We start from the raw sequence: 25248 nt of genomic DNA on the forward strand, positions 1-25248 counted from the left end.
CACCTGTCCACTCCCCCACACCTGTCCACTCCCACACGTGTCCACCTCCAAACCTGTCCACTCCCACACCTGTCCACCTCCACACCTGTCCATTCCCCCACACCTGTCCACTCCCACACCTGTCCACTCCCACACCTGTCCACCTCCACACCTGTCCACTCCCACACCTGTCCACTCCTGTAACTGTCTCTCATATTTGTCCCTCTACATCTGTCCCACCATGCCTGTTCCCCCAAACTTGTGTTCCCCACCCTTCTCCACTACCTGTCTCCACTTCTGTCCTCTCCCACACTTGTGCCCTCACACCTGTCCCCCTTCCCACTCACCCATGGTACTGTCGAAGTTCCTGAAGCACCTGCTGGACGATCAGCCTGGGTGGGGGATAAAAACAGCCCATGGTCCCCGGATTACAGGCATATTCCCCAAGACGAGTTGCGATGGCCTGACCAGGCCCAGGGTCCTGATGCAGACCCTACCCCGAAGCCCCAACCCTCTCTGGATGCTATGTCCAGGACCTTTCTGAGGGGCCTGGGTCCCTCCCCTGGGAGAAGGATGGTGTGGGAGAGAAGACAGAGGTTATGGGGGGACTGAGATGGACCCCAGCCTTGACCCCTTGGCTGTCCACTGGGGCCCCTCGCCCTCCCCAGGGCGGACACTCACACACGATCCGGCTCCACGTGGTCCTTTTCCATGCACTCCAGCGCTGGCGGCTCCAGGCCTGGAAGGAGCCCCCACCCCAGGAGGCACAGGCATGATGAGGGGGCTCTGGGGTGGGACCAGCCCTGCCCTGGCACCCCCTGACCCACCCCTGCAGAACTGGAGACTGTCCAGATGGGGCCTGCCACTCTCGGGGAGGAAAGGCACGAAGAGGGCAGACAGCCAGGGACGGAGGTGTCCTGAGTGTCTTACGAGCACTTATGATGCGCTACGCGCTTTGCACATGGGCACTCAGGGAACCCTCCAGGTGGCACTAGGGAGATACACTGATCGTCCCATTTTATAGAGAAAGCTGCCGAGGCTCTGAGACTTGCTAGAAAGTGAGAGATTTGGGTTTAGATTGCAGTCCGTCTAACACCAGAGAGACACAAGCTCTTAGGATTCAGAGACAAGGAGCCAGATAAAGATAGAAAGAGAAAGAAGAGAGACCCCTCGGGGGGCAAGGTCACTGCAATGGTGCAGTCCACCTGGCTCGAGGTCCTGGGGAGGGGGAGGGCAGATACTGGAGGCTGCTTCCCTTCTCTGCCCACCCTTCCCCAGGACCCCCAGCATTCTGCCCAGGGGACCCTAAGCCCCCTTCGCTCCTTTCCTTTCTCTGGGGTCCAGCTGGGGCCCCATCCGGGGCACCCTCCAGCAGAAACCCCCTGCCCTACTTGTTTGGAATGAGGGAACCCCCAGGCCTGGCTACCTTCGACAGCTGGAGTGGGCACCTCCAAAACTGGAGAGAGTCCCAGGAAGCTGATCTCATCGAAGGACACGGGAACTGACCGTGACCTCACTTTTTTCTCAGGGCTGTCACATTCCTGCAGGGAATAAGCATCTTGCTAAGCCAGGGGAGGGAGGCAGCCCCAGGCTGCAGGCAGACTCCCCAGATGGAGGGTCCCCAGCCACAGCCAGGGCCCCAGCCTCCCATCAGCGCAGGTAAGGGCTCCCCCCAGCCACAGGGCAGAAGCACGGGGCTCAGTCTCCATAGCAACCCCGGGCTGCAGCCATCCCCTCTGCAGTCATGGATGGCAGTCCTGGCCAAGGACATTCCCCCTAGCTGTGAGCTGGGGCCTGAAACTCTGAGCCACACGTTCCAGCTGTGGTCAGGGATTTCCCCCCAGGTCATGGTCCCCTGGCACAGGCCACAGCCCAGAGCATGCATTCCCCAGCTATGGGCTGCAATCCAGACCCAAGACAAGCCCCACCCATTTGCAGACCCAAGTCACAGACATTGCTTCCTTCCAGCTGCAGATATGTGGAGACGTCCCCTTGCCCCCCAACCCATGGGTTGCACTTGTGGTCAAGGATCCCATGCTGTGGCCCCAGCCCCAGTGAAGCCCCTCAGGCCTGGGCTGTAATGTCAGGACTCAGCGCTCCCCAGTCAGGGGCTACACCATGGACAACCCCGCCATGATTCGTAAGTCCCGCTAGCTATGGGAGACATGCTCCTTTCTTGCCGCAGCACCAGCTCCTGGGCCCAAGGGTGTGTTACTGTGGGGGGGGGGGGGCGGCTGCGGGCTGCACCCACCTTGCCAGAGTGTTCTGCTGGGGTCCCACCCCCAGGCAGACACTCTTGGGTCCAGGCCTGCAGACCCTCTCCCGGCTGGTTGAGAGCAAGGCTAGCCAGCGTCCGAGGGAGACAGGGCCCGTCATTCACAGCTGAGGTGTCGGTGCTGAACCTGCTGGGGGAAAGGAGAGAGTCAGAGCTTGGCTGGGTCTGTTCCATCTGGCGGCTGCCCCATCCCTGGCCTGCCACACATCCAGGAGCTTGGGGAACCTGGGGTGATCCTTCCAGGGCAGGGCACAGAGAGGCGTCCAGATCTCGCTACATCGGAGGGGTCATCAGGGGAACCCTGTGTGGGGGGTCTGCTGATGCTCCCATTTGTGTCGCAGGCCCACCCTGTTTACACAGACTAGACTAGATTTATTTGGGGTGACTTGGGGGGGGTTGAGGGAGATGGGTGGGGGTGGCTAAAGCACCCCCTTCCACTGTACAGGGCCACCACCATGGCGTGTGTGGAGCTGAGCACACAGCTGTGTTTTGATCACAAGCACATCTGTGGCTTTGTGCATACATGTGCAACTGGTGTGCAAAAAGTCACACACTTAGCCTTCTATGCATGAGTGTGCAAGCTTGCAGGTTGAGTGTGGGCGTGGACACCCAGTGTGTGCGGGCAAGTGTGCACATCTGGGTTTGTGGGTGCCTGCGGAGCGCTGGCACAGTCTTCACTTGGTGCTTGTGCACGCTCCTTTGGCGTATGCGTGCTTGTCTGTGCACCCGGATTCGTGTGCCCACACAGGCTCTGGGTGCGTCATGCATGTGCGTCTTGGAGAGAGGGCCTTTTGGGCTGCCTCTGACAGTGCAGACACCCACAGTGGCCCTCGAGCTAGAGGCAGGGGGCAGCGTTTCCGGGCCGCCCTGGGGGTGGGTCACGGAAGCAGTGGCGGTGGGGGGCTGACCTCTGCCAGCTGTCGGGGCAGCTCCGTGCCCTCTCCCAGCTGCGCGTCCGTGGCTGGTCCGGGGCCTGTGCGGAGCTGGAGAAGGGCGAATCTCCTCCAGCTTCTTCACCAGGGGATCCACTGCCCCTGGCCTCCCCGGACTCGGCATGGGAAAGGACCCCAAAGCCCAGGTCCTGAAGATACTCGCTGCCCTGGAGCGCCCCCAGGTCCAGGCTGAGGTCCTCCGCGCTCTCGCTGAGCCGCCCTGGAACACCATCCTCCTGCAGGCGGGTGGGGAGAAGAGGACATTGACCCAGAGCAGCAGGAGTCCCAGGACCCAAACCCTGCCCATCCCCCTCCCGTCCAACCTGGGCGCAGCGCCCTTTGCGCGGCGGGAGGGGAGGAATGGCTCTTAGACTGCCTGGACGTTCACGGCCTTATCCCCCAAAAGGGGTGGAAAGCCTGGGCTTCCAGACCTGATTCCACGTCTGTGCTTGAGTTTCGCCTGATCGGCTGGTGAAACCGACATGATGACCTTTGCCCCGCCCGCTGCGCCCACGGAACGTCACGTCCGCGAACGCAATTCGTGTAAGTGCTGCGCGCAGGCAGGTTATCCTTGACGCTAAGGGCAGATGGTTCGAGGCCGTGTGGGGGCTTCCAGGCTTCTCCCTGGGCTGCTTGGGGCGTCCCCTCACCCACCCTAAGTATCCCTTCCAGATCGGGACTAGGGTGAGACAGGTGAGGCGCTGGCCTCAGGCACAAAATTGAAGGGGATGCCCCAAAACTCGGAGATCAAGACAAATTACATTTTAATGCAATATATATATATATATATAGTTTTTAAAGATTGGCACCGAGCTAATATCTGTTGCCAATCTTTTTTTCTTCTCCCGGAAGCCCCCTGGTACATAGTTGTATATTCTAATTGTGGATCCTTCTAGTTGTGGCATGTGGGACGCCCCCTCAGCATGACCTGATGAGCGGTGCCATGTCCGCGTCCAGGATCTGAACCAGCAAACCCTGGGCCGCCGAAGCGGAGCGCGCAAACTTAACCACTTGGCCAGGGGGCGGACCCTAATGCAATATTTTTAAAAAACCTCAAAAATAATGCAAGGAGATCCACAGTGAACAACTGATCAAAAGGTTACGAAATGACAGTCTGGGCTCCTCACTTGTCCGGCTCGCCTTGCTGGCCTCTCCCTCTTCCCGGCCCTGCTCCCTCCTACCAGAGTGGGGTCTGGAACATCTGAGCTCCGTTCTGCCAAGAGGCAGAAGCCCAGCCTCCTCAGCACAGTGCAAAAGGCTCCAGGGTCAGCTGCCTCCTGCTTCTGCCCCTCTGCAGCCTCCTGTCCCCACCCACCCACCACTCTGGCAGCAGAGTGCCAGGTGCTGTTGACACCAGAGATACACAGGGGTGGACAATGATGCACGTCTGCCACAGCACCCGGAACCAAGCGTGCATTGTGCCTAAGCCCACAGCAATTCCACCAGGGGGCATTGTTCTTCCACTTTCCGGATCAGGAGACTGAGGCTCGGGGAGGAAAAAAAGACTCAACTGGGACCGCTGTCTGGATCCAAGCTCCATGCTCTTTCTTATTCTGCCTCCTCTTCTCTCTATTTTTTTTTTTTTCAGGAGGAAGATTGGCTCTGAGCTAACATCTGTTGCCAATTTTCTTTTTCTTTTTTCTCCCTAAAGCCCCAGTACATAGTTGTAGATCATTCTAGTTCTTCTATGTGGGATGCTGCCACAGCGTGGCTAGATGAGTGGTGTGTAGGTCCTCGCCCAGGATCTGAACCCGTGGACCCTGGACTGCTGAAGCAGAGCACGTGAACTTAACCACTCAGCCACGGGGCAGGCCCCCTCCTCTCTATTTCTTTTTCCTCTGCTTCCTATGCCCTTCTCCTCCCTCTCTGTCTCAGTCATTCTATTTGCCAATTTTTCTAGCCTGGGTACCTGCCTTTTCCTTTCCTTGGAGATCCTCTTCTCCCAGCCCAACCAGAGTTTGCCCAGCGAACTCCTATTCATCCTTTAAAACCCAGATTGGGCATGCCCTCCAGGCTGTCTTCCTGACTCCTCAAGGCTAGGCAAGGTGTTCCTCCTCTGGGCTATCTGGATCTGCAGGACAAGAACTGTCCCTTTCCAGGCCTTTGTTAGGACTGTCCTCAGACAGGGTTTGGTGGGCAGGTGGGTGGGTGGGTGGGCCTCTCACATTGCTCCATACAAAGCCCACGCTGAGATGTGGCCTCAGGCATCTATATGATCTCAGGCAGCCCTTGATGGACTGTCCCAATTGGTGGCCTGAAGGGGGTCACTGAGGGGACCTGGCCCCCTTCATGAACTCCACAGGAGGACCCTAGGGTAGGAATGCCAGGTAAAATACAGGACACCCCGTTAAATTTGAATTTCAGATAAACAACAAATATTGTTTGTAGTATAAGTATATCCCAAACATTGCAATATTTGGCCTTCAAATCTAACTGGGGGTCCTGCGATTGTACTTGCTCAGTTTTGCAATCCTGGGGCTGGACCACTAGATCGGGCAGGGCCAGCCCTTACTAGGTGAAAGAGAACAGGGAGATCGCTGGGAAAGCTTGATGTGGGGAATTTTCAGAGATGCTTCCAATTTAAAACAGAAAATACCTGCCAACCAAAAGCCAGGCCCTTGGTCAGCTGTGGATCTTGGCTGGCAGGAGGCAGGTGGCAGCGTCCACACCTGCCTTGGAAGGAGGAAGGGGAGCTCCGTAGGGGCTGGCCTCTTTTCCCTGACCTCACCCACTTGGAGCTCTCTATGGCTTTGACCCCTCCCTTCTTTTTATTTTGGTAAAATATACATAACATAAACTTTACCATTTTAACCGTTTTTGAGTGTCTGATTCAGTGGCATTAGGCACATTCACATGGTTGTGCCATCATCCTCATCATCCATCTCTGGAACTTTTTTCACCCTCCCGAACGGAAGCTCTGTCCCCATTAAACACTCACTCCCCCTCTCGCCTCCTCCAGCCGCTGGGAACCTCTAATTTACTGTCCGTCTCTCCGAATTTGCCTATCCCGGGGACCTCATCTGAGTGGAATCGCACAACATGTGTCCTCTTGCGTCTGGTTTATTTCACTTAGCAGCGCGTTTTCGGGATTCATCCGTATTCTAGTGTGTCTCAGAATTTCCTTCCTTTTTAAGGCCAAATAACATCCCATTGTATGGATGGACCACACTGTATAGATATAAACAAAACCACATTGTGTTTATCCATTCATCCGCCGATGGGCACTTGGGTCGCTTCCACCCTTTAGCCACTGTGAATCACGCCGCTATGAATGTGGGTGCGAGACTCTCTGAGTCCCTGCTTTGGATAGAGATCCACAAGTGGGATTGCTGTCTCCTATGGTTATTTGGTGTTTGACTTTTTGAGGACCCGCCATCCTGTTTTCCACGACCTCCCTTCTTCTGGAATCTCTGCTTTGTGCCCACTGATCTTTTTTTCTTTTTGAGGAAGATTAGTTCTGAGCTAACTTCTGCTGCCAATCCTCCTCTTTTTTGCTGAGGAAGACTGGCCCTGAGCTCACATCCGTGCCCATCTTCCTCTACTTTATATGTGGGATGCCTGCCACAGCGTGGCATGCCAAGCGGTGCCATGTGTGCACCCGGGATCCGAACCGGCGAACCCTGGGCCACCGAAGTGGAACGTGCGCCCTTAACTGCTGGGCCACCGGGTCGGCCACCTACTTTTTCTTAATATACAACAAGATAAATAACCACATTTTAAAAAAAACGTTTATCCGTGTAATACCTAAATCTGCACACAGTAAGCCTTCTTTCAGAGTGGGGATTACTGAGACATCTCTGGGTCTGAGCGGGGGACCCCATCGCCTAAGGCTCTCCAGGGTCCAGCGAGCCTGAATTTCTTGCATCCTCTGTGGGGCGTCAGCGTACAATGTTTAGTCAGATGTCCAGAAAGGCCCCCTTTGGCCGGCTCCCATCTTTCCTCAGGCAGGAAATGTTGGAGGAAAGGTACAAGGTCCCCGGCAAAGGATGAGGCCCCCTCCTGCTCCCTCCCTGAGTCGACCTGCTGGCAGGGAGCTTGGATGGCCCTTGCACCAGCTGTTCCCCACCGCGCCACCCCCAGCCCTGGCCCGGCTCCCACTTCTGCCTCCGCTGAGGGAGCCCAGATGCGGGAGAGGGAGGGCGGCCCGGTCCACGCCAAGAGGCTGTCCTGACGTGTTTATATTTACGGGAGGATGAAAACCAGAGATACAAGGAAACTTTTCGGGCAGTGGAAGAAGAGATGGGAGTCAGGTTGTCCAGACACCAGGGACCGGATTGGAATGACTTGGGGGGAAAGGAGTGAGCCGAAAGGAGACTGCCTTCGAAGTCACAGGAGGGGTGGGTGCACCCGGGTCAGCCGGGGCCAAGGGCGTGGGTATTTAGACAGAGACTGAAGAAATGGGACCCCAGTGTTCAAAGGACAGAGGGAGGAAGAGGAGGCAGAGAAGGGGCACCCAGGGAGGTGGGAGGGAAATAAGATCAATGGGCTCGTGGGGCCGGCCTGGTGGTGCAGCGGTTAAGTGTGCACGTTCTGCTTCTCCTTGGCCCGGGGTTCACTGGTTCGGATCCCTGGTGCGGACGTGGCACCGCTTGGCATGCCATGCTGTGGCAGGCGTCCCACATATAAAGTAGAGGAAGATGGGCATGGATGTTAGCTCAGGGCCAGTCTTCCGCAGCAAAAAGAGGAGGATTGGCAGTAGTTAGCTCAGGGCTAATCTTCCTCAAGAAAAAAAAAAAGAAAAGAAAAGAAAAAGTAGCACACCAAAGCAACTTCAAGCGTATGATGTCTCTGCTTTCATTTTATCGTGTAACACAGGGCATTGATTGCAAATGAACTAGCAAGTGTGTAACAGGGCAGAGGGTTCTCGAATGACAGCCCGGTAGAAAGGCCTTCGTTAAGGTTTGTATCTCTGCTGTGGCTTTTATTAGATCAGTGTGACCTGGGGCAAGTTCCTAAACCTCTCTGGGCCTCCATGTTCTCATCTCGAAAATGGACAGGATGCTGCCTGCTTGTAGGATTGCCATGAAGGCAAAATAAGATGAGGTGTGCGTGTTGCCAGCCCTCAACTGATGGAAGCAGACATTCTGGTGGTGGTTGCCTTTATATTTCAAATTTTTGTGTGTCAGGAGTCAGGCCCTTCCTCTGAGAAGCTGATATCACCCCAGATGGATTCACGCAGATGCATTCTCCTGCTCTCCTGGCGCTACCTGGAGAAGACTGACCATTAAACCCAGCAATTATAATTGAGTATGAGAGAACGTTTCAGGGCGCAGGCTGGAGAAAAACTGAGGGGGGGCCGGCGGACTCTGTCCGGAGCAACAGGAATTCTGGATTGGAATATTGGAAATTTACTTAGAAAACTCCCTTTTTTAAAAAGTACAAAACCCAGGACACTCATTGGTATGAAAAACCTACTGAGTGTGATCAATTAGGAAATGTTAGATAGTCTTTAGACAGCTTCCATAGCCAAAACAAAGCCGCCAAACTCTATTTCCAACCACATAAGATAGTCTCCATGTGACCTGGAAATGATTTCTCGAATTGGCCATTTTGGTCAAGTTTCATACATTTTAAAATGATCTTACTCGTTAGTAGACTTTAGATAAAAAGTCTTACGAAATGTGTAAAAAAAAAGAAAACGAAAAAAGAAAAAAGAAAAAGAAATCAAGAGGGCTTCCTGGAGGAAGAGACAGCGAGTGAAGCCCTGAGGAAGGAGTAGGAGTTGGCTGGGCAGAGGCTGCGGGTGAGGGTGTTCTGAGCGTCGGAAGAACCGGATGTTCAGACGGCTGTCGGTTTCTAACAACCAGCAAGAGTTCCTTACGGCTGGACGTGAGGAGGGTGGGGCAGGGAGGGCCGGTCAGTGGGCCCGGCGGGTCAAGGAAGGACTTAATCTCTGAATTCCAGACAATGGTGGTGGGAAGGCTGGAAGATTATACAAGATGCAGAGCCGAGATGGGTCTGGATGGGGCACGATGAAGGCTGGCGGAGCAGGAGGACACCCGTCCCAGCCACCTGGGCGATGGATAATGGTGGCCTCCGCCAGGGCAGTGGAGAACGAGGGAGAGTCGTGGACAGAGCTGAGGACTGTGCAGGCACAGTGGTCACAGGGCTTGGGGACGGAGCGGGGAGGGAGGGGGAAGGACAATGCCCTCCACTTCCTCCAGCTCTGCTGACCAGGTGGATGACGGTGACAGGGATGCGGGTGGAGGGGCTTATTTCTTGGTGGTGAGGTAGAGCCTGGCTGCGTGCTCCCAGGGCTCCCGTCTTCCCCAGGCGCTCTGTTCCTCCATAACCATCTCATCTGCCTGTGGTTCCTAGGGGTCCAGAGCCCCGGACGGGCCCATCACTGAACTTGAGTCCTAGTCCTATCTCTGTTCACCCTGAATTCTCTGTGACTCTTGGGAATGGATGGATTCCCTGCTTGGACCCCAGTGCCATCTTCTGTAAAATGACAGGGGGGCATACGCAGAATGCCCTGTATGGTTTAACCGTAACAGACCCTCCTTCTGGAGTGTGGTGGGTGGTGTAAAATGCCACCCAGACCCCCTTCAGTGAGGACATGTTGCCCCAGATGCTGGCGGGCAGTGGGGAGCTGTCAATAGATGGCTGCCAGCTATCAGCTCCCTTCTGGGAAGACACAGCGGTTCCTGGGCAGTCCCCAGGCCGAGACTGATTGATGTGGGAACAGAATGGCTTGGCCATCTCAGCCAGACTTTGGACCACTCCACAGGGCTGCTGTGGTTCAGAGCTCGCTGTGGGAGAAAGCCTTTTCTTCCCTTTTCATCCATCCATCTACCCACCCATCCATCTAACCACCCTTCTGTCCATTCATCCATGCCATCTCATCCCTCCTTTCTTTCTTTTTGTTTTTTAGGAAGATTAGCCCTGAGCTAACTACTGCCAATCCTCCTCTTTTTGCTGAGGAAGACTGGCCCTGAGCTCACATCCGTGCCCATCTTCCTCTACTTTATATGTGGGACGCTTGCCACAGCATGGCTTTTGCCAAGCGGTGCTGTGTCCACATCCAGGATCTGAACCAGCGAACGCCGGGCCACCAAGAAGCGGAACGCGTGAACTTAACCGCTGCGCCACTGGGCCGGCCCCTCCTTTCTTTCTTTCTTCTTTCCTTCCTTCCATCCACCCACCCATATAACCATCTATCCACCCATTCATCCACTCTTCCATCCACCCACCCATCTATCCATCTACTCACCCACTCACAAACCCACCCGTCTAATCACCCTTCCATCCATCTATCCTTCCTTCCTTTCTTCTTCCCTTTCATCCATCCATCGATTCATCTCTTCAGTCCATCTACCCACCCAACCATTCATCTAACTACCCTTCCATCCATGACATCCCATCCTTCTTTCCTTCTATCCATTCATTCATCCACCCTTCTAACCATCCATCCATCCATCTTTCCATCCACCCATTCGCTCTTTCATCCACCCACCCTTCCATCCATCTACCCACCCACCCACCCATCTAACCACCTTTCCATCCATGCCAGCCCTTCCTTCCTACCTTCCTTCCCTCCTTCTTTCCTTCCATCCATCCATTCATCCACCCATCTAACCATCCATCCATTCGTCTATCCATCCACTCATTCAATGTTTCATCTACCCACCCTTACATCCATCTATCCTTACTTTCTTTCTTCTTCCCTTTCATCCATCCATCCATTCATCTCTTCCATCCATCTACCCACCCAACCACCCATCTAACCACCCTTCCATCTATGCCATCCCTTCCTTCCTTCTATTCATCCATTCATCCACCTATCTAACCATCCATCCATCCATCTATCCATCCACCCATTCGCTGTTTCATCTACCCACCTTTCCATCCATCTACCCACCTACCCACCCATCTAGTCTTCCCTCCTCCCTCCCTTCCTTCCTTCCTTCATTCTGTCCATCCATCCCTTCTGTCCATCCTTCCTTCCTTCCATCCATCCATCCCCTTTCCCTTCTACTCATCCCTCCCTCCCTCTTCTTGTTCCAGAAAGGATTCCAGTTCCCTCCCCTATAAAACAGGATAATAGCTACTTGGCCAAGTTTTAATGAGCTTCCCCTGAAATAATGCACACCAAGTGCCTGGTAAAATGCAGGTGATAACAACGTGTACTTGCTGCCCCCGTTGTCATCAGCTGCTGCCCATCTCAGCAGTCACACACTTGCCTGCTCATCCTCCATGGCAGAGAAGAAGTCTGGGTGCTCAGGCCCCCAGGGTCCACTGCTGCTCTTGGTGGCCGAGGCTGCAGCTCCAGAGTCAAAAGGCTGGACACATGACTTGGGCTCAGAGCCTGAGGAGAAAGGAGGGACAAGGTGTCAGGGCTAAGCTGGGAGTCCTGAGGAGTCCTGAGCTCTGCATCTGCCACTGCTGTCCCTGGGCCTCAGTTTTCCCATCTATAGGATGGGGTGGTGGGGGAGGATGGTCTCAGTGATCTTTAGGGCAACATACATGCCACTGCTTCCTCATCCTGAGGCTGTGGCAGACATTTCTAATCAATCACAACTGATCCATTTGTCCCCTCAGAAGTCTTCCCAGCACACCGTTTTTGGCAGCTGTCTCCAGTTGATCCTAATTGGCTCATGAGATGAAATTGGTTGGTCATGCCTCCTCTAGCAAAAGTAGAGCGTTTGATAGAACGGGTCCCTAAGATCAAATGCAAGTGCCCAATGCCCACATTTGGAGGGTGTGTACTGGTTGAACTTCAAGCTGTCTCTTGTCCCTATATTGTACTTTGAGTTCCAGAGACCACTGGGTGGCATGGTATAGAGGAGAAAACAAGAGCTTTGGGGTCAACCAGACTGTGTCCTTTCCTGGACCTGCTATTAATGGTTGCACACCCTTGGGGAAGGCACCTGCCTGAGCCTCAGTTTCCTCACCTGCAGGGTGGGTGTGATGATGCCCACCTTTCAGGGCTTGGTGACGATGCCAGGTCCCAGCATGTGTCAAGCATTATCCCATGGTACTTGGCCAGTCTTGGCCATTTTCCTTGCCTTCCAAGTCAGGAGGGTGCCCTGGCTTGATCTTGGGTCTTAGACGGAGCCCCTCTCTGTGGGAGGAGTGGGCATCCCCATCCCCCTGCCCCTGTCTGCTACAGCACGTCACCCCTGCCTATATGAATTCCCGGGGAGGCTCCCCACCACCTGCAGGATCTCTTGGCCCAGCCACTGATGTCCACCAGGATCTTCCTTCTGTGCCTTATCCTCGCCCCTGCAGGACCTGCTGCCTGAGACCCTCTCCCCCTAGTTCCTGCCCGAAGGCTGCCTGCATGAAGACCTCCCCCACCCCCTCCGGAAATCCCCACCCACCCCCCACCTACAGTGTCTCTCTCATGTGCATTTCATTTCATTGCATTGCCTTGACGTCTGGACTCCTTTCACTCCTCCATCCTTTCTGCAAAGACATTCTGGGCTCTGCTTAAACTAGGGAGGTGAGGGGAGAGTGGCTGCAGGTGAGGCTTGAGGAGGTGGGTGAAGGTGGAGGAGAGCAGACCAGTGGGGGGATGCGTGGAGGGACTAACCAGCACATTCGCAGTGAGAGAAACAGCTGGGGCAGTGATGGGGGTGGGGAGTGGGATGGCAGATGCCTTTGGAGTTAGGTCCCTGTTCATTCCATAGCTTGGGTCCCCTATGGCTGGGTGACCCCATGTCCCGATGTGCTGGGGACAGTACTAGTTAATGCTTCTGAGTCAAGGTAATTATTAGCAGTACCTCTTTCTCTGTCCAAAGGTTGTGGGTTGGGTGATACATTTTGTGGTCACCCTGTGTATAACCATAAGACAGGGGTGATGATATCTGTCTATCTTGACGCTGGGTGAGCAGAGTGAGGGGGACGGCATGAGGCTGTCTGTGCCCGTTCATGTTCCCTCTCCTCTCAGCTGCGTCCCTACAAACACTGCCCCAAGTTTTGGGGGCCTGAAGCTCACACACTTCGGAGGATCCTTCTTTAAGAAAAAGAGTACGTGGGGCCGGCCCGGTGGCGCAGCGGTTAAGTTCGCACGTTCCGCTTCTCGGCGGCCCGGGGTTCGCTGGTTCAGATCCCGGGTGCGGACATGGCACTGCTTGGCAGCCATGCTGTGGTAGGCGTCCCACGTATAAACTAGAGGAAGATGGGCACGGATGTTAGCTCAGAGCCAGGCTTCCTCAGCAAAAAGAGGAGGACCGGCAGTAGTTAGCTGAGGGCTAATCTTCCTCCAAAAAAAAGAAAAAGAAAAAGAAAAAGAGTACGAAATTATTGCTGGGGCCTCTGGGCGGTAGCAAGAATGGCAGAAATTAGCCAAGACAGAAATGAACCCACTTCATGAATAGGTGAATGAAAAAGGGTTACATACATGCATGCATGTGTGCAGAAAACCAAGGAGGTTGGAAAACAGTGTGGCAGTTCTTCAGAAAAAACCCAAAGAGTTACCATCTGACCCAGCCATTCTACTCCTTGGTCTAGACCCATGAGAAATGAAAACATACGTCCATCTAAAGACTTGTCCATGATTGCTCATGGTAGCATTATTCAGAATAGCTAAAAAGTGGGAACAACCCAAATGTCCCTCCACTGGTGAATAGTTACCCAAAATGTGGTGCAACCATACAATGGAATAGTATTCAGCCATGAAAAAGAGTGAAGTTCTGACATATGCTACAATGTGGACGAACCTTGAAAACATAAGCAAAGAAGCGAGTCAACAAAGACCATAAGCTATGTGATTCCATTTATATAAAACATCCAGAATAGTGAATCTATAGAGACAGAACAGAGATTAGTGGTTGCCTAAGGCTGGGGGAGGGGTGTGTGGAGTTATGGGGTGATAACTAAAGGATATGAGTTTCTATTGGGAGTGATGAAAATGTTCTAAAATTGATCGTGGTGATGGTTGCACAATGCTGTGATTATACTAAAAATCATTGAATTGCACATATTAAATGGGTGACTTGTATGGTGTGCAAATTATATCTCAATAAAGTTGTCACCAAAAAATTGCTGGGGCCCCTTGCAAAGCTTTGATGGGGTAGGTGCACATGGGGGTTCCAGCTCCATTCCCTTCAAGGTAAATGAGCCTTTGATGCCTTTGGCCTGCCACATGGCCTGACAATGTCATGGTTTCCTCCATCACTGCTTTCTCAGCTACCCGTCCAGGCTGGTCGAGGGACTCTGTTCTGCTGCCCTCATCATCTTTCATTTCTCACCTTCCTCACCCTGAAGCTGAGGCAGCATCTATGACTCAGGGAAACGTCGGAACAAAACAAGCAGGCTGTGAAGGAGGAGAAAAGCCAGATGTGGGGTGGGTCCTGGAGGCTGAAGGGAGCTTGAGAGGGGAGGGGGATCCTCCCAGAGGGGCAGGCCCATCCCTCCGCCAAGTCCCCCAGGGGCACCAGGAGAGCCTGCAGGGTCTGCCTCCTTCACTGGGCAGGGACTTTATGGAGTACTGAGGCCTCCCACTTTACAGAAGTGGAAACTGAGGCTCGGAGAGATGTATTGACTTGCTCAAGGTCACACCAGGCTGGTGAGAGGCAGAAGTGGGATGTGAACCGAGGTATTTTTGACTCCAAAGCAAGGGCTCATCACCACCAGACTGTCCTGTGGTGAGCTGATGACTCAATAGATGGATGGATGGGTAGAAGGTTGGCTGGATGAATGGATTGTTAGATGGATGGATGGACAGTTGGATGGATGCGTGGTTAGATGGATGGATGAATGTTTGGATGGATGAGTGGTTAGATGGATGGATGGATGGTTAGATGGATGGATGGATGGTTAGATGGATGAGTGGTTAGATGGATGGATGGATGGTTGGATGGATGGGTGGTTAGATGGATGGATGGATGGATGGATGGATGGTTGAATGTTTGCATGGATGAGTGGTTAGATGGATGGATGGATGGTTGGATGGATGAGTGGTTAGATGGATGGATGGATGGATGGGTGGGCGGATGGATGGATGAATGGATGGATGGTTGGACAGTTAGCTAGCTGGCTGGCTGGCTGGATGAGTGGCTAGACAGTTGGCTGGCTGGTTGGTTTGATGGATGAATGGGTGAATGACGGGATGGATGGTTCGATGAAAGGATGGAGGGATAGTTAGATAGATGAATAGTAAGATGAATGGTTAGAGGGATGGATGGATGGATAGATAGTTGGGTGGATGAATGGATGGGTGGGTAGTTGGGTGGATAGGCGATGCGGTAGTACTCAAAGGCAGTGATCATTACATTCAGAATTTGGCTTTCTGAGGGGAGGAGATGGAGAGAGGTGGAGATGGAAGGGGGGCAGAATTGTGTCAGAGAAACCAGGCAAGAAAGAGACCAAGGTGAGACACAGCATGCACACATTATATACACGCTGATTATATTTTGGGGAATGAATGAAAAAGAATGGCCAGAATGGGTCACTGGAGCAACTGAGGGGAAGGGGCAGTGGGGGGCCCTGCCCCGGGGAACCTCCCTGGATGTCCTAACCTCCCTCTCCCGGTTGTGTCTGCCTCCCCCAATCCAACCCCACCATTTTCCCAGGAAGCCCCATCAGGCACCCAGACAGCCAGTTACAAAGCTTAAGAGGGGCGCAAAAAGGCCCTTCACCTTATGCCCCCCAGGGCTGAAGACTGGAAGGACCCTGTCAGGGAGTCACTCTCGACCCCCCACCCCTGTTTTTCTCACTTGTCTGGAAGGAGCCATCCATCAGCCTGGATTCAGGTCTAAAGAAGCCTCTTCCACCTGCAGCCCCCACAGCACCAGCCACAAAAGTGTGTAAGAGTCACTCCTGGTCCCACAGCTCACTGCCCCTGCCCAGGCACGATGACAGGGTGGGCCGGGTGGCCAGGAGCAGGTAGACCCCTTCCTTAGGACCTGGTTCACAGGCAGGCAGCTTGGTGATCTGCGGCTAATGCACTAATTCTCTAGCATTGCCATCCACTGGTGGATTTAAGAACCCTCCCTAGGCCCGCTGGCTGCCCACACTGGTGGCTTTGTCCACTGGGCAGAGCACATGGCACAGGTGGCCTTAGAACAGAACTGGTTTTAAATCTGACTCCTCCAGGGTGTACTTGCTGTGTGACCTTGAGCAAGTCACTCAACCTCTCTGAGCCCAACTTCATGAGGGCTCAACAACTAGCAGCAACATCCATCATTATGACTGCTCTTCTATTGCATCTCTGTCCCCAGGCCACCCTCTTTCTCCCCAACCCCAGCCACCACATCCCCTGATCTTCCCCTCTCCTCCAGCGCAGCGCCCCGCACACAGTAGGCTTTCAAGGACAGCCTGTGGAATGAACAAGTTAATGAATCTTCTCACCAGCCCCGCTCCTGCGCAGACACTCACTGCCACCCTTAACAGGCACTCGGCTCATGCTGCCGATGCTGGCCAGGACTTGAGGCTGAGCAGAGGGGCTGACCTGACAGGGAGGGGCTCATGTAGGTGTGGAGGCCACAGGGGACTCTTGTCACTCTGTCCCCTACCCCCTGTCTGGTTATCTTCAAGGACTAGACGCCTCCTGAGATTTAAGAGGAAGTGTCTTTTTGCAACAGCCATTCACCAGGCCTTGGAGGGTATAAGACAAGGGACTTTCCAGTCCCCACAGAGGTAAACTGAGGCCCTGGGCCTGAGAGGGGTCCCCCAGCCAATGTGTGTGTGTGTTTGAGGGGGTTGTCTCTCAGAACCCCTGCGGTCTCTAAGTCCTGCCTTTGCTGCCTCCCTGAGCCTCTGCTCTGCAGCCACCCAGCGGCGCACAGCAGCCGGAACCCCCAGGAAGCCGCTGGGCTGCCCTAGGGAATTCTGAGCTGTTCTGGGGCAGACTCTCCTTCTGCAAATTTGCCTCGTGAGACGAGTTCCTGGGGAGACTTTTCCTCTGAGAAAAGAGGGACCCCATGAGTGTGTGATGTTCTGAGGGACCCCGGGGCAGCCAGGGGTCATGGAATCTGGGGCTGGCTTGGGCAGAGTCCATGCCCTGGGGCCGAGGAAAGGCTCGAGGCGGGATGGGGGGCAGGCTGACTAGGGTGCCCTGCAGCCTTACCTCTCTTGAAGGCCCACCGCTTCAGCCACAGCTTGGAGAGGGCTGGCCAGGAGTGGTTGAGCCCCGAGTTAGCCATGGGGGCCACGCACCGCTGCCTCGGAGAATGTGCGTTAGGAGTAAGGGATGAAGCAGGAGCTGGGCAGGGACTCCCTGCCAGGATGGGGCTGCCAGCAAGAGAGGCGGAGACTGCCGCCAGGCGCTGCCAGATGCATCAGCTGATGCGAGCCTGGGGCTGGGCAGGGGGGCTGCTGGTTCTGGCTGGGGAGTGGGGTGGTGGTGCCTGGGACTTCAGCCTGGGGGGAGGCCAAGCCCTTATCTCCATCCCCACCCCCTAGTCTTACAAGCCTCTATCCTGGCTTGACAAGACATTCCTAGGAGGAGCCGAAGGATGCTGTGTGAAGGATGGTGACATTGGGGGTCCTCAGGCAACACAGCCCGGGTCCTGAGGTGCGCCTAGGTGTGCATGAATGTCTGAGTGTAACGTTATCCAGTTGATTTTTTAAATCTCTGCAATCTTCTCTGTGTGTCTGGATGCCCATCAGTATCTCTGTGTGTGTGCCCCATTGGGTCTTTTTTTTTTTTTTTTTAGGAAGATTAGCCCTGAGCTAACTACTGCCAATCCTCCTCTTTTTGCTGAGGAAGACTGGCCCTGAGCTAACATCCGTGCCCATCTTCCTCTACTTTATATGTGGGACGCCTACCACAGCATGGCGTGCCAAGCGGTGCCATGTCCACACCCGGGATCCGAACCGGCGAACCCTGGGCTGCCGAGAAGCGGAACGTGCAAACTTAACCACTGCGCCACCAGGCCGGCCCCTGTGCCTATGTTTTTGATGGTGCATTTTTGCATCAACATCTAGAGTGTGTGTTTTTGGATCTGTGAGTCTTGAGTGTCGACTTGTCTATGTGGGGTGTCTATGACCATTTAAGGGATTTCCCCCCCTAATTTGATGGCAATATAATTGACCTACAGCCCTGTATAAGTTTGAAGTGTGCAGCGTAATGACTTGACTTCCCTATATTGTGAAACGATTGCCACAGTAAGTTTAGTTATTGTGACATCCATCATCTCATATAGATACAAAAAGAGAAAGAAAATTTTTTTTGTCATAGTGAAAACAACTTTCAAATAGACCACACAGCAGGGTTACCTATAGTCACATGCTGTACGTTGCCACCCGGGACTTATTTATCATATAACTGGCAGTTTGTCCCACCCCTGGTCGCCACGAATCTGATCTCATTTTCTGAGGTTTTTTTTTAGATTTCACGTATAAGTGAGATCATAGGGTATTTATCTTTCTCTGACAGACTTAGTTCCCTTAGCACGATGCCCTCGAAGTGCGTGCATGCTGTCGCAGATGCCAGGATTCTCTTCTTTTTTATGGCTGAACGATATTATGCAGTCGATTTGTCAAATCTCTGCAATCCTACGTGTGTGGGTGTCTGGATACCCGTCAGTATCTGTGAGGTTGGATCTGCACGACTTATCTGGGGCTGGGGGAGATCTTCTGATATCTGTGAAGGCGTTTTGGCGTCTGCCTGGGTTTCTGTGTGTCTAGGCGTTTGCGTCTTTATCTCTGAACGTATCCGTGGGGTGTGTGTCTGTGGGTGCTCCAGCCGGCACGCCAGCCAGAGCACGCCCTTGCAAGCGCTGCCCCCTGGAGGTGGACCCTCCTGACTTGCATTGTCACTCGTGTCTGCAAAATTCCCAGCTGTCACTTCTCTCTTCAGGGAGCTCTCATTCTCCTCCCCTCTTCTCAGAGAGTTATCCACACTCCTGTCTTTACCTGCACACACCTACTCGGCTCCATAGTCTTATTTCCATCTCCTCCAGTCTTCTAGCTGTCTCTCAGGCTAAATTCAACGGGCACTTATAAGTCTCACCTTTACTGGACACCTCTGACTACTCCCTTCCTGAAATCCAACGTTCCCACAATGCTACATACCCCACCTTCCTCTGTGTGCCCCTTCTCGGTCTCCCATCCTGACTTGGCTCGTCTTCCTTTCTCTTCTTGACCTTGAAACTCTGTGTTCCCAAGGCTCTCTGATTGGCCACTTCGTGCTCTCCCCGCTGGCTCTGGTGACCCCCTCTGCACCTCCCTCATGACTTCAGCCATCACATTGTGAGTAGGTGACCGCTGAGTCTTTCACTCACAGAAAGACATAAAAACACTCTATACACCAACACCCAACACACTCTCCAGCACACGTAGACAATGGCAGACACACACACACATAATCAGACATACGTTCACACAGACACACACAGATATGCACAAACAGCCAGACGTATACACAGAAATCCAGAGGACAGCTCCTCTGCTGTGCTCTGGGTTTTAATTCCTCATCTCCCACCACACGTCTTTCCCTGGACCTCTCTTAGGTCTCCCAGACCTCTAGATGGGGAGCAGGTAGGAAAAGTTCAGGGAAATATAGGGCAATGAGAAGCCAGGAGGGACCTCCATCAACCCGATGGTACCAGAGGCAAGGATCCAGGAGTCCAGAATCAGAGAAACACAGAATCTAGAGCAGAGTTAGCAAAGGGGGCTTGCTAAAAATCTTCCTGTAAAAGGGATATCTACTTCTATCAATGGCAGGCTAGCTTATTGTAGATTTACCCTCCTACCAAGAACAGCTAGAAAAGCTGGACAAAATTGGAAGGAAAAAAAACCACACTCAATTTGAAGGCTTTGGCAGCCAGACTTGGAGGGGGTCAAGATTCTGGAAGGAAGAGAAACCCTAGAGATGAAGTAGACATAAGGCAGTGCTTTTTTTCTCAGGAATGAGTTGTTGATATGGATGCAGTGCTTACATGACTGTGGAGCAGACCAGAAAGAGGCTAAGAAGCTAAGTGTAGCTTCTGGCAACCTTCTAGGGCTGGAGGAACAGACATTGGAATTCAGAGCCCATAAAGAGGAGAGAGTTGGGACCCCCAGAAGACTGCGTGCTATGAGCAAGGGGGGACCAGAAATAGACCAACCCTCACCAAGACCAAAATCCAGCTTCAAGTCAGTTAATTGACTAAAGTGATCTGGCCTTACTCTCCCCCCCCCGGCAGGAGAAAAAGTAAATCCTCTCTGGAGGAAAATAACACCATGAAGAGCCACCAATGGTATCTAAGGATTTTCATAAATGATAGCTAGCATTCAATCGAAAATTACCACACACACCAGGAGATAGAACCTCACAACCTAAAACCAGGAAGAAAAACAGACAACAGCAACAGATCCACAGAAGATACAGATGCTGGATTTAAAAGTCCAGCATAATGAGACATGGGGATGGGTTGGTCTCGTGTAAAAGGTCAAGGGGAAGGGATATTTCCAGGTATACCCTCCATGCACAGGATCAAATGTACCCACCTAATGGAGAGTTTTGATATAGATTTGGGAGATGACTTCTACCATGGTTCCACTGCCCAATTTTTCTTATTTCATTAGGGCCAGAATTGACCACAGTGTTGCTAGAGTACTGGATCGGGAACATGTGGTTCCCACCTTGAGCTGTTGGGCTGATTGTGAAGTTGTGGGGAGGAGGCTGGGTGGCATTGCATGGGTGGGAGTAATTGGAGGCAGAGGGCCAAGTGACTTTAGTGTCTCAAGTTTAAATGCTCTGGTTTTATCGTATGTATGTAGCAGAAGGAGACCCAGATGACATTTACCACTTGGATTGTCTCCCCTGAGCCTGATGCTAGTTATCATAAGTAGTAAATAGCCCCTTGTCCTTCCAAAAGGTGATCTTCTTGTCCTGGGTGTTACTAGATTGTAGAAAAGAACAGGTGAAGAGACTGGATGGGGATGCAGGGTATAGAATGTACTCCATCTTGATAAAGGCGTCCACCATCTTGGTGGAGATAGCCACCATGTTGGTGAGGGCATCCACCATCTTGGTAAGGTCATCTGCCGTGTGGGTCAGGGCATCACTGTCTTAATGAGAATGAGAGTCTGCCATGTTAATGAGGTCTTTCACCATCTTGTTGATGGTGACTGTCATCTTCTTAAGGGTACTGTCTTTTCACACAATGGTGTCCTGGCCCCTCGAAAGAGGAGATTCTAGAAAAGACTTCATGACAGGGTCCCATGAATCCATTAGTGAACCCAGCAGAGAATGGCTGAATTGGTCCAGGCCAGAAAAGCCACTCAGTTGACCCAACAAATTGTGAGCTAAATAAGTGACTATCATTTTAAGCTACAAAATTTTGGGGTGCAGTACAGGGCAATGCAGGGTGCTCTGGTTATCTATTGCTGCATAACAAGTCACTCCCAAACCTAGTGGATTAAAACAACAACAATCATTTATTATGTCTCAAGATTTCTACGGGACAGGAATTCAGGAGTGGCTTGACTGGGTGGTTTTGGCTTGGGGTCTCTTGTGAGATTCTAAGTCAGACACGGGCTGGGGCGGGACCATCTGGAAGGCATCTTTGCTCACATGATTGGGAAGACTTACACAGCTGGGGCTCCTTGGGCATCTCTTTTGATCTCTATGTGGTCTTTTCTCATGGTCTCTCCTGCACGGTATCCTCAGGGAAGCCGGACTTCCCACTTGGAGACTCAGGATTCCAAATATCCACATCCCGAGAGAGACAGAAAGAGAGCCAGCCAGGCAGAAGCTACCTTATTATGACCTAGCATCACTTCTGCTGGACCTTATTAGTTGGGGGAATCAGGAAGGACTGCCCAGGTCCAGGGGGAGGAGATTCCACCTTGACTCCTCTTCTTGATGAGGAAAGGCAAGATTCTGCGGGAGCGTGTGGCCCTGAAGTCCAGGTGGGCAGGTGCGGGTACAGGTAAGACCCTGGTCAACGGGAGGGGATGTCAAAGAGGGGGCCGGGTGTGTGGGTCATGCCAGCCTTCACCAGGGGTGACACAACAGCAACGCAACCTAACATTTAACAAGAGCTGAGCTTATGTTGTGCCGGGTACTGGTCTAAGTGTTTTACGCCAATAGGCTCATCTAGTCCTCACAACCACCCTACCATGGGGTGATGGTGGGGGTGCTTCCACTGCTTCCATTCTACAGATGAGGAAACTGAGACACAAGGAGGTTAAGTAACAAACATCTCAAACACAGCTTCTCTCAACTCAACCAACATCCCCCACCGCCATCCCATCAATCAAGCTGAAAGCAGCACCTTGTCCTGGACTCCTTTTGGACCTGAACCCCCTCTAGAGCCACCAAATGGTCCCCAAGTCCTGTCCCCAGTCATCTTCCTCCCTCTGCGTCCTCCTTGCCCTGATCTGGTCCAGCCTCCGTCGCCTCCTGAGAGCATCTCCCTTCCCCTTGTCTCTCCCCTTCACTCCAGTTCCTCCTCCATGGGGGGCTCCCAAGGGACCTTCTCAAAAGAACCCCATTGCTGTGCTCTGCCCCTTCGGTGGCTGATACTCAGCCTCAAGCAGAGTCCAAGGAGGTGGTTGCCATCTCTGTCTAGCCTCCTTTCAGGAGCCCACCTTGCGTACTCAGTAGAGGTTAGTCCACCATTTGGCCCCCTTTTTGAGCGCGGCACAGGAAGTTTCTAAGGGTGCATACATGGCGCATGGATGAGACCACTCAGGGAAGCAAAGCCTTAGGGCAGGGACAGTGTATGAGGGAATGGGCAATACTGACAATCTTTCCTGAGCTCCCACCACATGCCGGCCAGCCCTGGTGGTCTAGTGCTTAAGATCTGGCACTTTCACTGCCACAGTCTAGGCTCATTTCCTCGTCAGGGAACCACATCACCTGGCTGTGGTTGTCATCCTGCGGGGGCTGTGTGTTATTGTGATGCTGAAAGCGGTGCCACTGGGATTTCAAATACCAGTAGGGTCACCCAGGGAGGACAGGCTTCAGCAGAGCTTCCAGACTAAGACAGACAAGGAAAAAGGGCCTGACCACCCCCTTCCAAAAAAGTCGGCCATGAAAGCCCATTGGATAACAGCAGGGCATTGTCTGATAGAGCCTCCGACGGTGAGCGGGTGGCGCAGAAAGACCGGGCAGAGTTCTGCTCCGCGGTCCACAGAGTCGCTGGGAGTCAGAATCTACTTGACGGCATTAATAAAAAAAACCGTGCTAAGATTTTGCACACAAAGCCTACCACAATCCTTTTATAGGGGAGCAAAAGGAAGGCCAGAGTGGTGAAGCCAGTTGCCCACGGCCACACAGAGACGGGGGATGGGGATCTGAACGCGCAACGGGCCACCACAGACATCCTAGCGCCTTCAACAGCAGTACTGAGTGCTGGCATGTGTCCAGCCCTGTGTCAGGAGCTGGAGGACCAGGAGGGCACATGAAGAATGGTCCAGACCAGACACACTGATGGGTTTGCAATTGACATCCTACCGGTGTTTGAAGGAGCAGTAGAAAGCCTACCTGTGCCAGGAAGCTCTCTCAGAGGGGCTCTCGAGGGGGGCCGAGAGTGGGGGCAGAGCTCCCTCGGCTGTGCTCGCTGGTCAAGCCCTTTTCCTCAGAACCGCAGGTGACCGGGCCAGCGGAGTGCCGTGAAGAATCAGCCTCCTGAGCATGGCATTCAAGGCCTTCCCTGAGGTGTCCCCCAGCCTAACTCACCAGCTCCATCCTTCCTGGCCCCAGCTGTCCACTCCAAATTCACCTCCTCCCGGCTGCTCCTGGGCCACCTTCCCCGACCCAGGGCATGTGAAGCCCTCACATAGGTCGTGTGACACGGGGGCCGAGAGGAAGCAGCCAGGTTGGGTGTGCCTTGCACAAACCACAGCCTTCCTCCTCCCGTCTCACCCCACCCCAAGCAGCCAGGGGTGTGCGGCGGCTCCCCGAGGTGGGCCACGGTGGGAGCCAGGGGGCACCTCCCTGGGGGGGGGGCCCCAATGTGGAGGGCTGCCCAGAGGAAGATCCTCCTATTTGGATGACCTCGGGAGACCGGGGCGAGGCCATTCTTGGGGCTGGCTCTCCGACAGCAGCCTTAAACGGGAGCTTGTTTTGAAAGTCACTCTCCTCAGCTCCACCCTTTGAATTCTGCTTCAGGGAGGTCTGTGGTCCCCCACCCCCCCGGAATCTCCAGTTTAAGAAGCAAAACGGCCTGGTGACCCTGCCACAGGGAGCCTAAGCCCCGCGTTCACCCCCTGTCCCTTGTCCCCCATGCAGACTTTGGCTACAAGGGGCTTCATCCTCCTGACTTACTTGGTTGTCCATCATGGACCCAGCCCCCTGAGGTGGCCTTTTAGGACGACAGATCTCTGCAGAGCAAACACGGGAGCCAAACAGCCTCCCCCACCCACTCAGGAAGCAGGCTGACTATAAGATGGAGAGACACCGTGGATGTCTCTCTGTCCGCGGCTCCTCAGGCCCCCACGGGCCCCCTGTGCTCGGTCTGTGTTGGTCTGTCTGTCCCTCACCGCCCCTCCACCCCCGTCCCCACGCAATAATCGTCACTCACCAGATGGAGCCTTGTCCTCACTGCTGCAGGTACCCAGCCTGGCTACCAGCTGCTGCAGCCCCCACGACCCATGGCTAGGGCTCCAGCCGGCCCAAGGGGTGCATCAGCGGGCCAGATCCCGGGGTAACCACAGGGTGACCCAACTCTGCCCTGACTTCCTCTTCCTCAACCGCCCTCCCGCCTGCCCGGCGCCTCCCTCCCCGGCCGCGGGCTGCGGGAGGGTCTGAGCAGAGCAGAGCACTGGGGTCTGGATGCGGGAGCCCCCCTCGCCGCTCAGCCCTGTGCATGCAGGCGTCCTAACGAGGTGGGTGGCGAGCAGGGCAGCCTCAGCACCCTCACCCCCACCCCGACAGCTTCCTCCGGAACTAACTGCCAAGAAAGAATGGGGTGCCGTGGCCTCCCCCGGGCACACGGGTTCACAGACAGAGACTCACAGGGACGCCCATGAACACACACTGGCTCGTGGGTACGCACGGGGAGACGGAGGCACACACGGTGACATGGAGTCACCTGGGTCCCCGTGGCGTGCTGGTAAATGTTTAACAACCACCCCTCTGACCAAAAAAAGAAGTCCTGCTGTGTAGCATTTGCCAATTCCTGTGGTGTGGAGACTCCCATCACGGCTGATCTCAACTGCCACCCTGATGTCACTGAGCGT

At 53.8% G+C, this 25248-nt stretch overlaps 1 protein-coding gene across 3 annotated transcripts in view; it reads right to left on the bottom strand.

Moving 5' to 3' along the window:
- Positions 1-24844, bottom strand: part of ARHGEF18 (Rho/Rac guanine nucleotide exchange factor 18) — an 88276-nt gene extending 63432 nt beyond the window's left edge. Inside the window, exons 1-7 of one of the 3 annotated variants that reach the window (XM_046685316.1) lie at positions 24591-24844; positions 11370-11494; positions 3163-3422; positions 2231-2381; positions 1406-1520; positions 661-718; positions 327-371 (exon numbers count right to left, since the gene is read on the bottom strand). In XM_046685316.1, the coding sequence (XP_046541272.1) occupies positions 327-371; positions 661-718; positions 1406-1520; positions 2231-2381; positions 3163-3422; positions 11370-11384 (644 nt within the window). In that variant the 5' untranslated portion in view covers positions 11385-11494; positions 24591-24844. Of the gene's footprint in view, positions 1-326; positions 372-660; positions 719-1405; positions 1521-2230; positions 2385-3162; positions 3423-11369; positions 11495-24590 lie in introns of all 3 variants that reach the window. The other 2 variants (XM_046685315.1, XM_046685317.1) reach the window with 2 other exon arrangements.
- Between the last annotated feature and the right edge of the window lie 404 nt (positions 24845-25248).

The sequence above is a fragment of the Equus quagga genome, chromosome 14 (assembly GCF_021613505.1).
Source record: "Equus quagga isolate Etosha38 chromosome 14, UCLA_HA_Equagga_1.0, whole genome shotgun sequence".
In the NCBI taxonomy this organism is placed as follows: domain Eukaryota; kingdom Metazoa; phylum Chordata; class Mammalia; order Perissodactyla; family Equidae; genus Equus; species Equus quagga.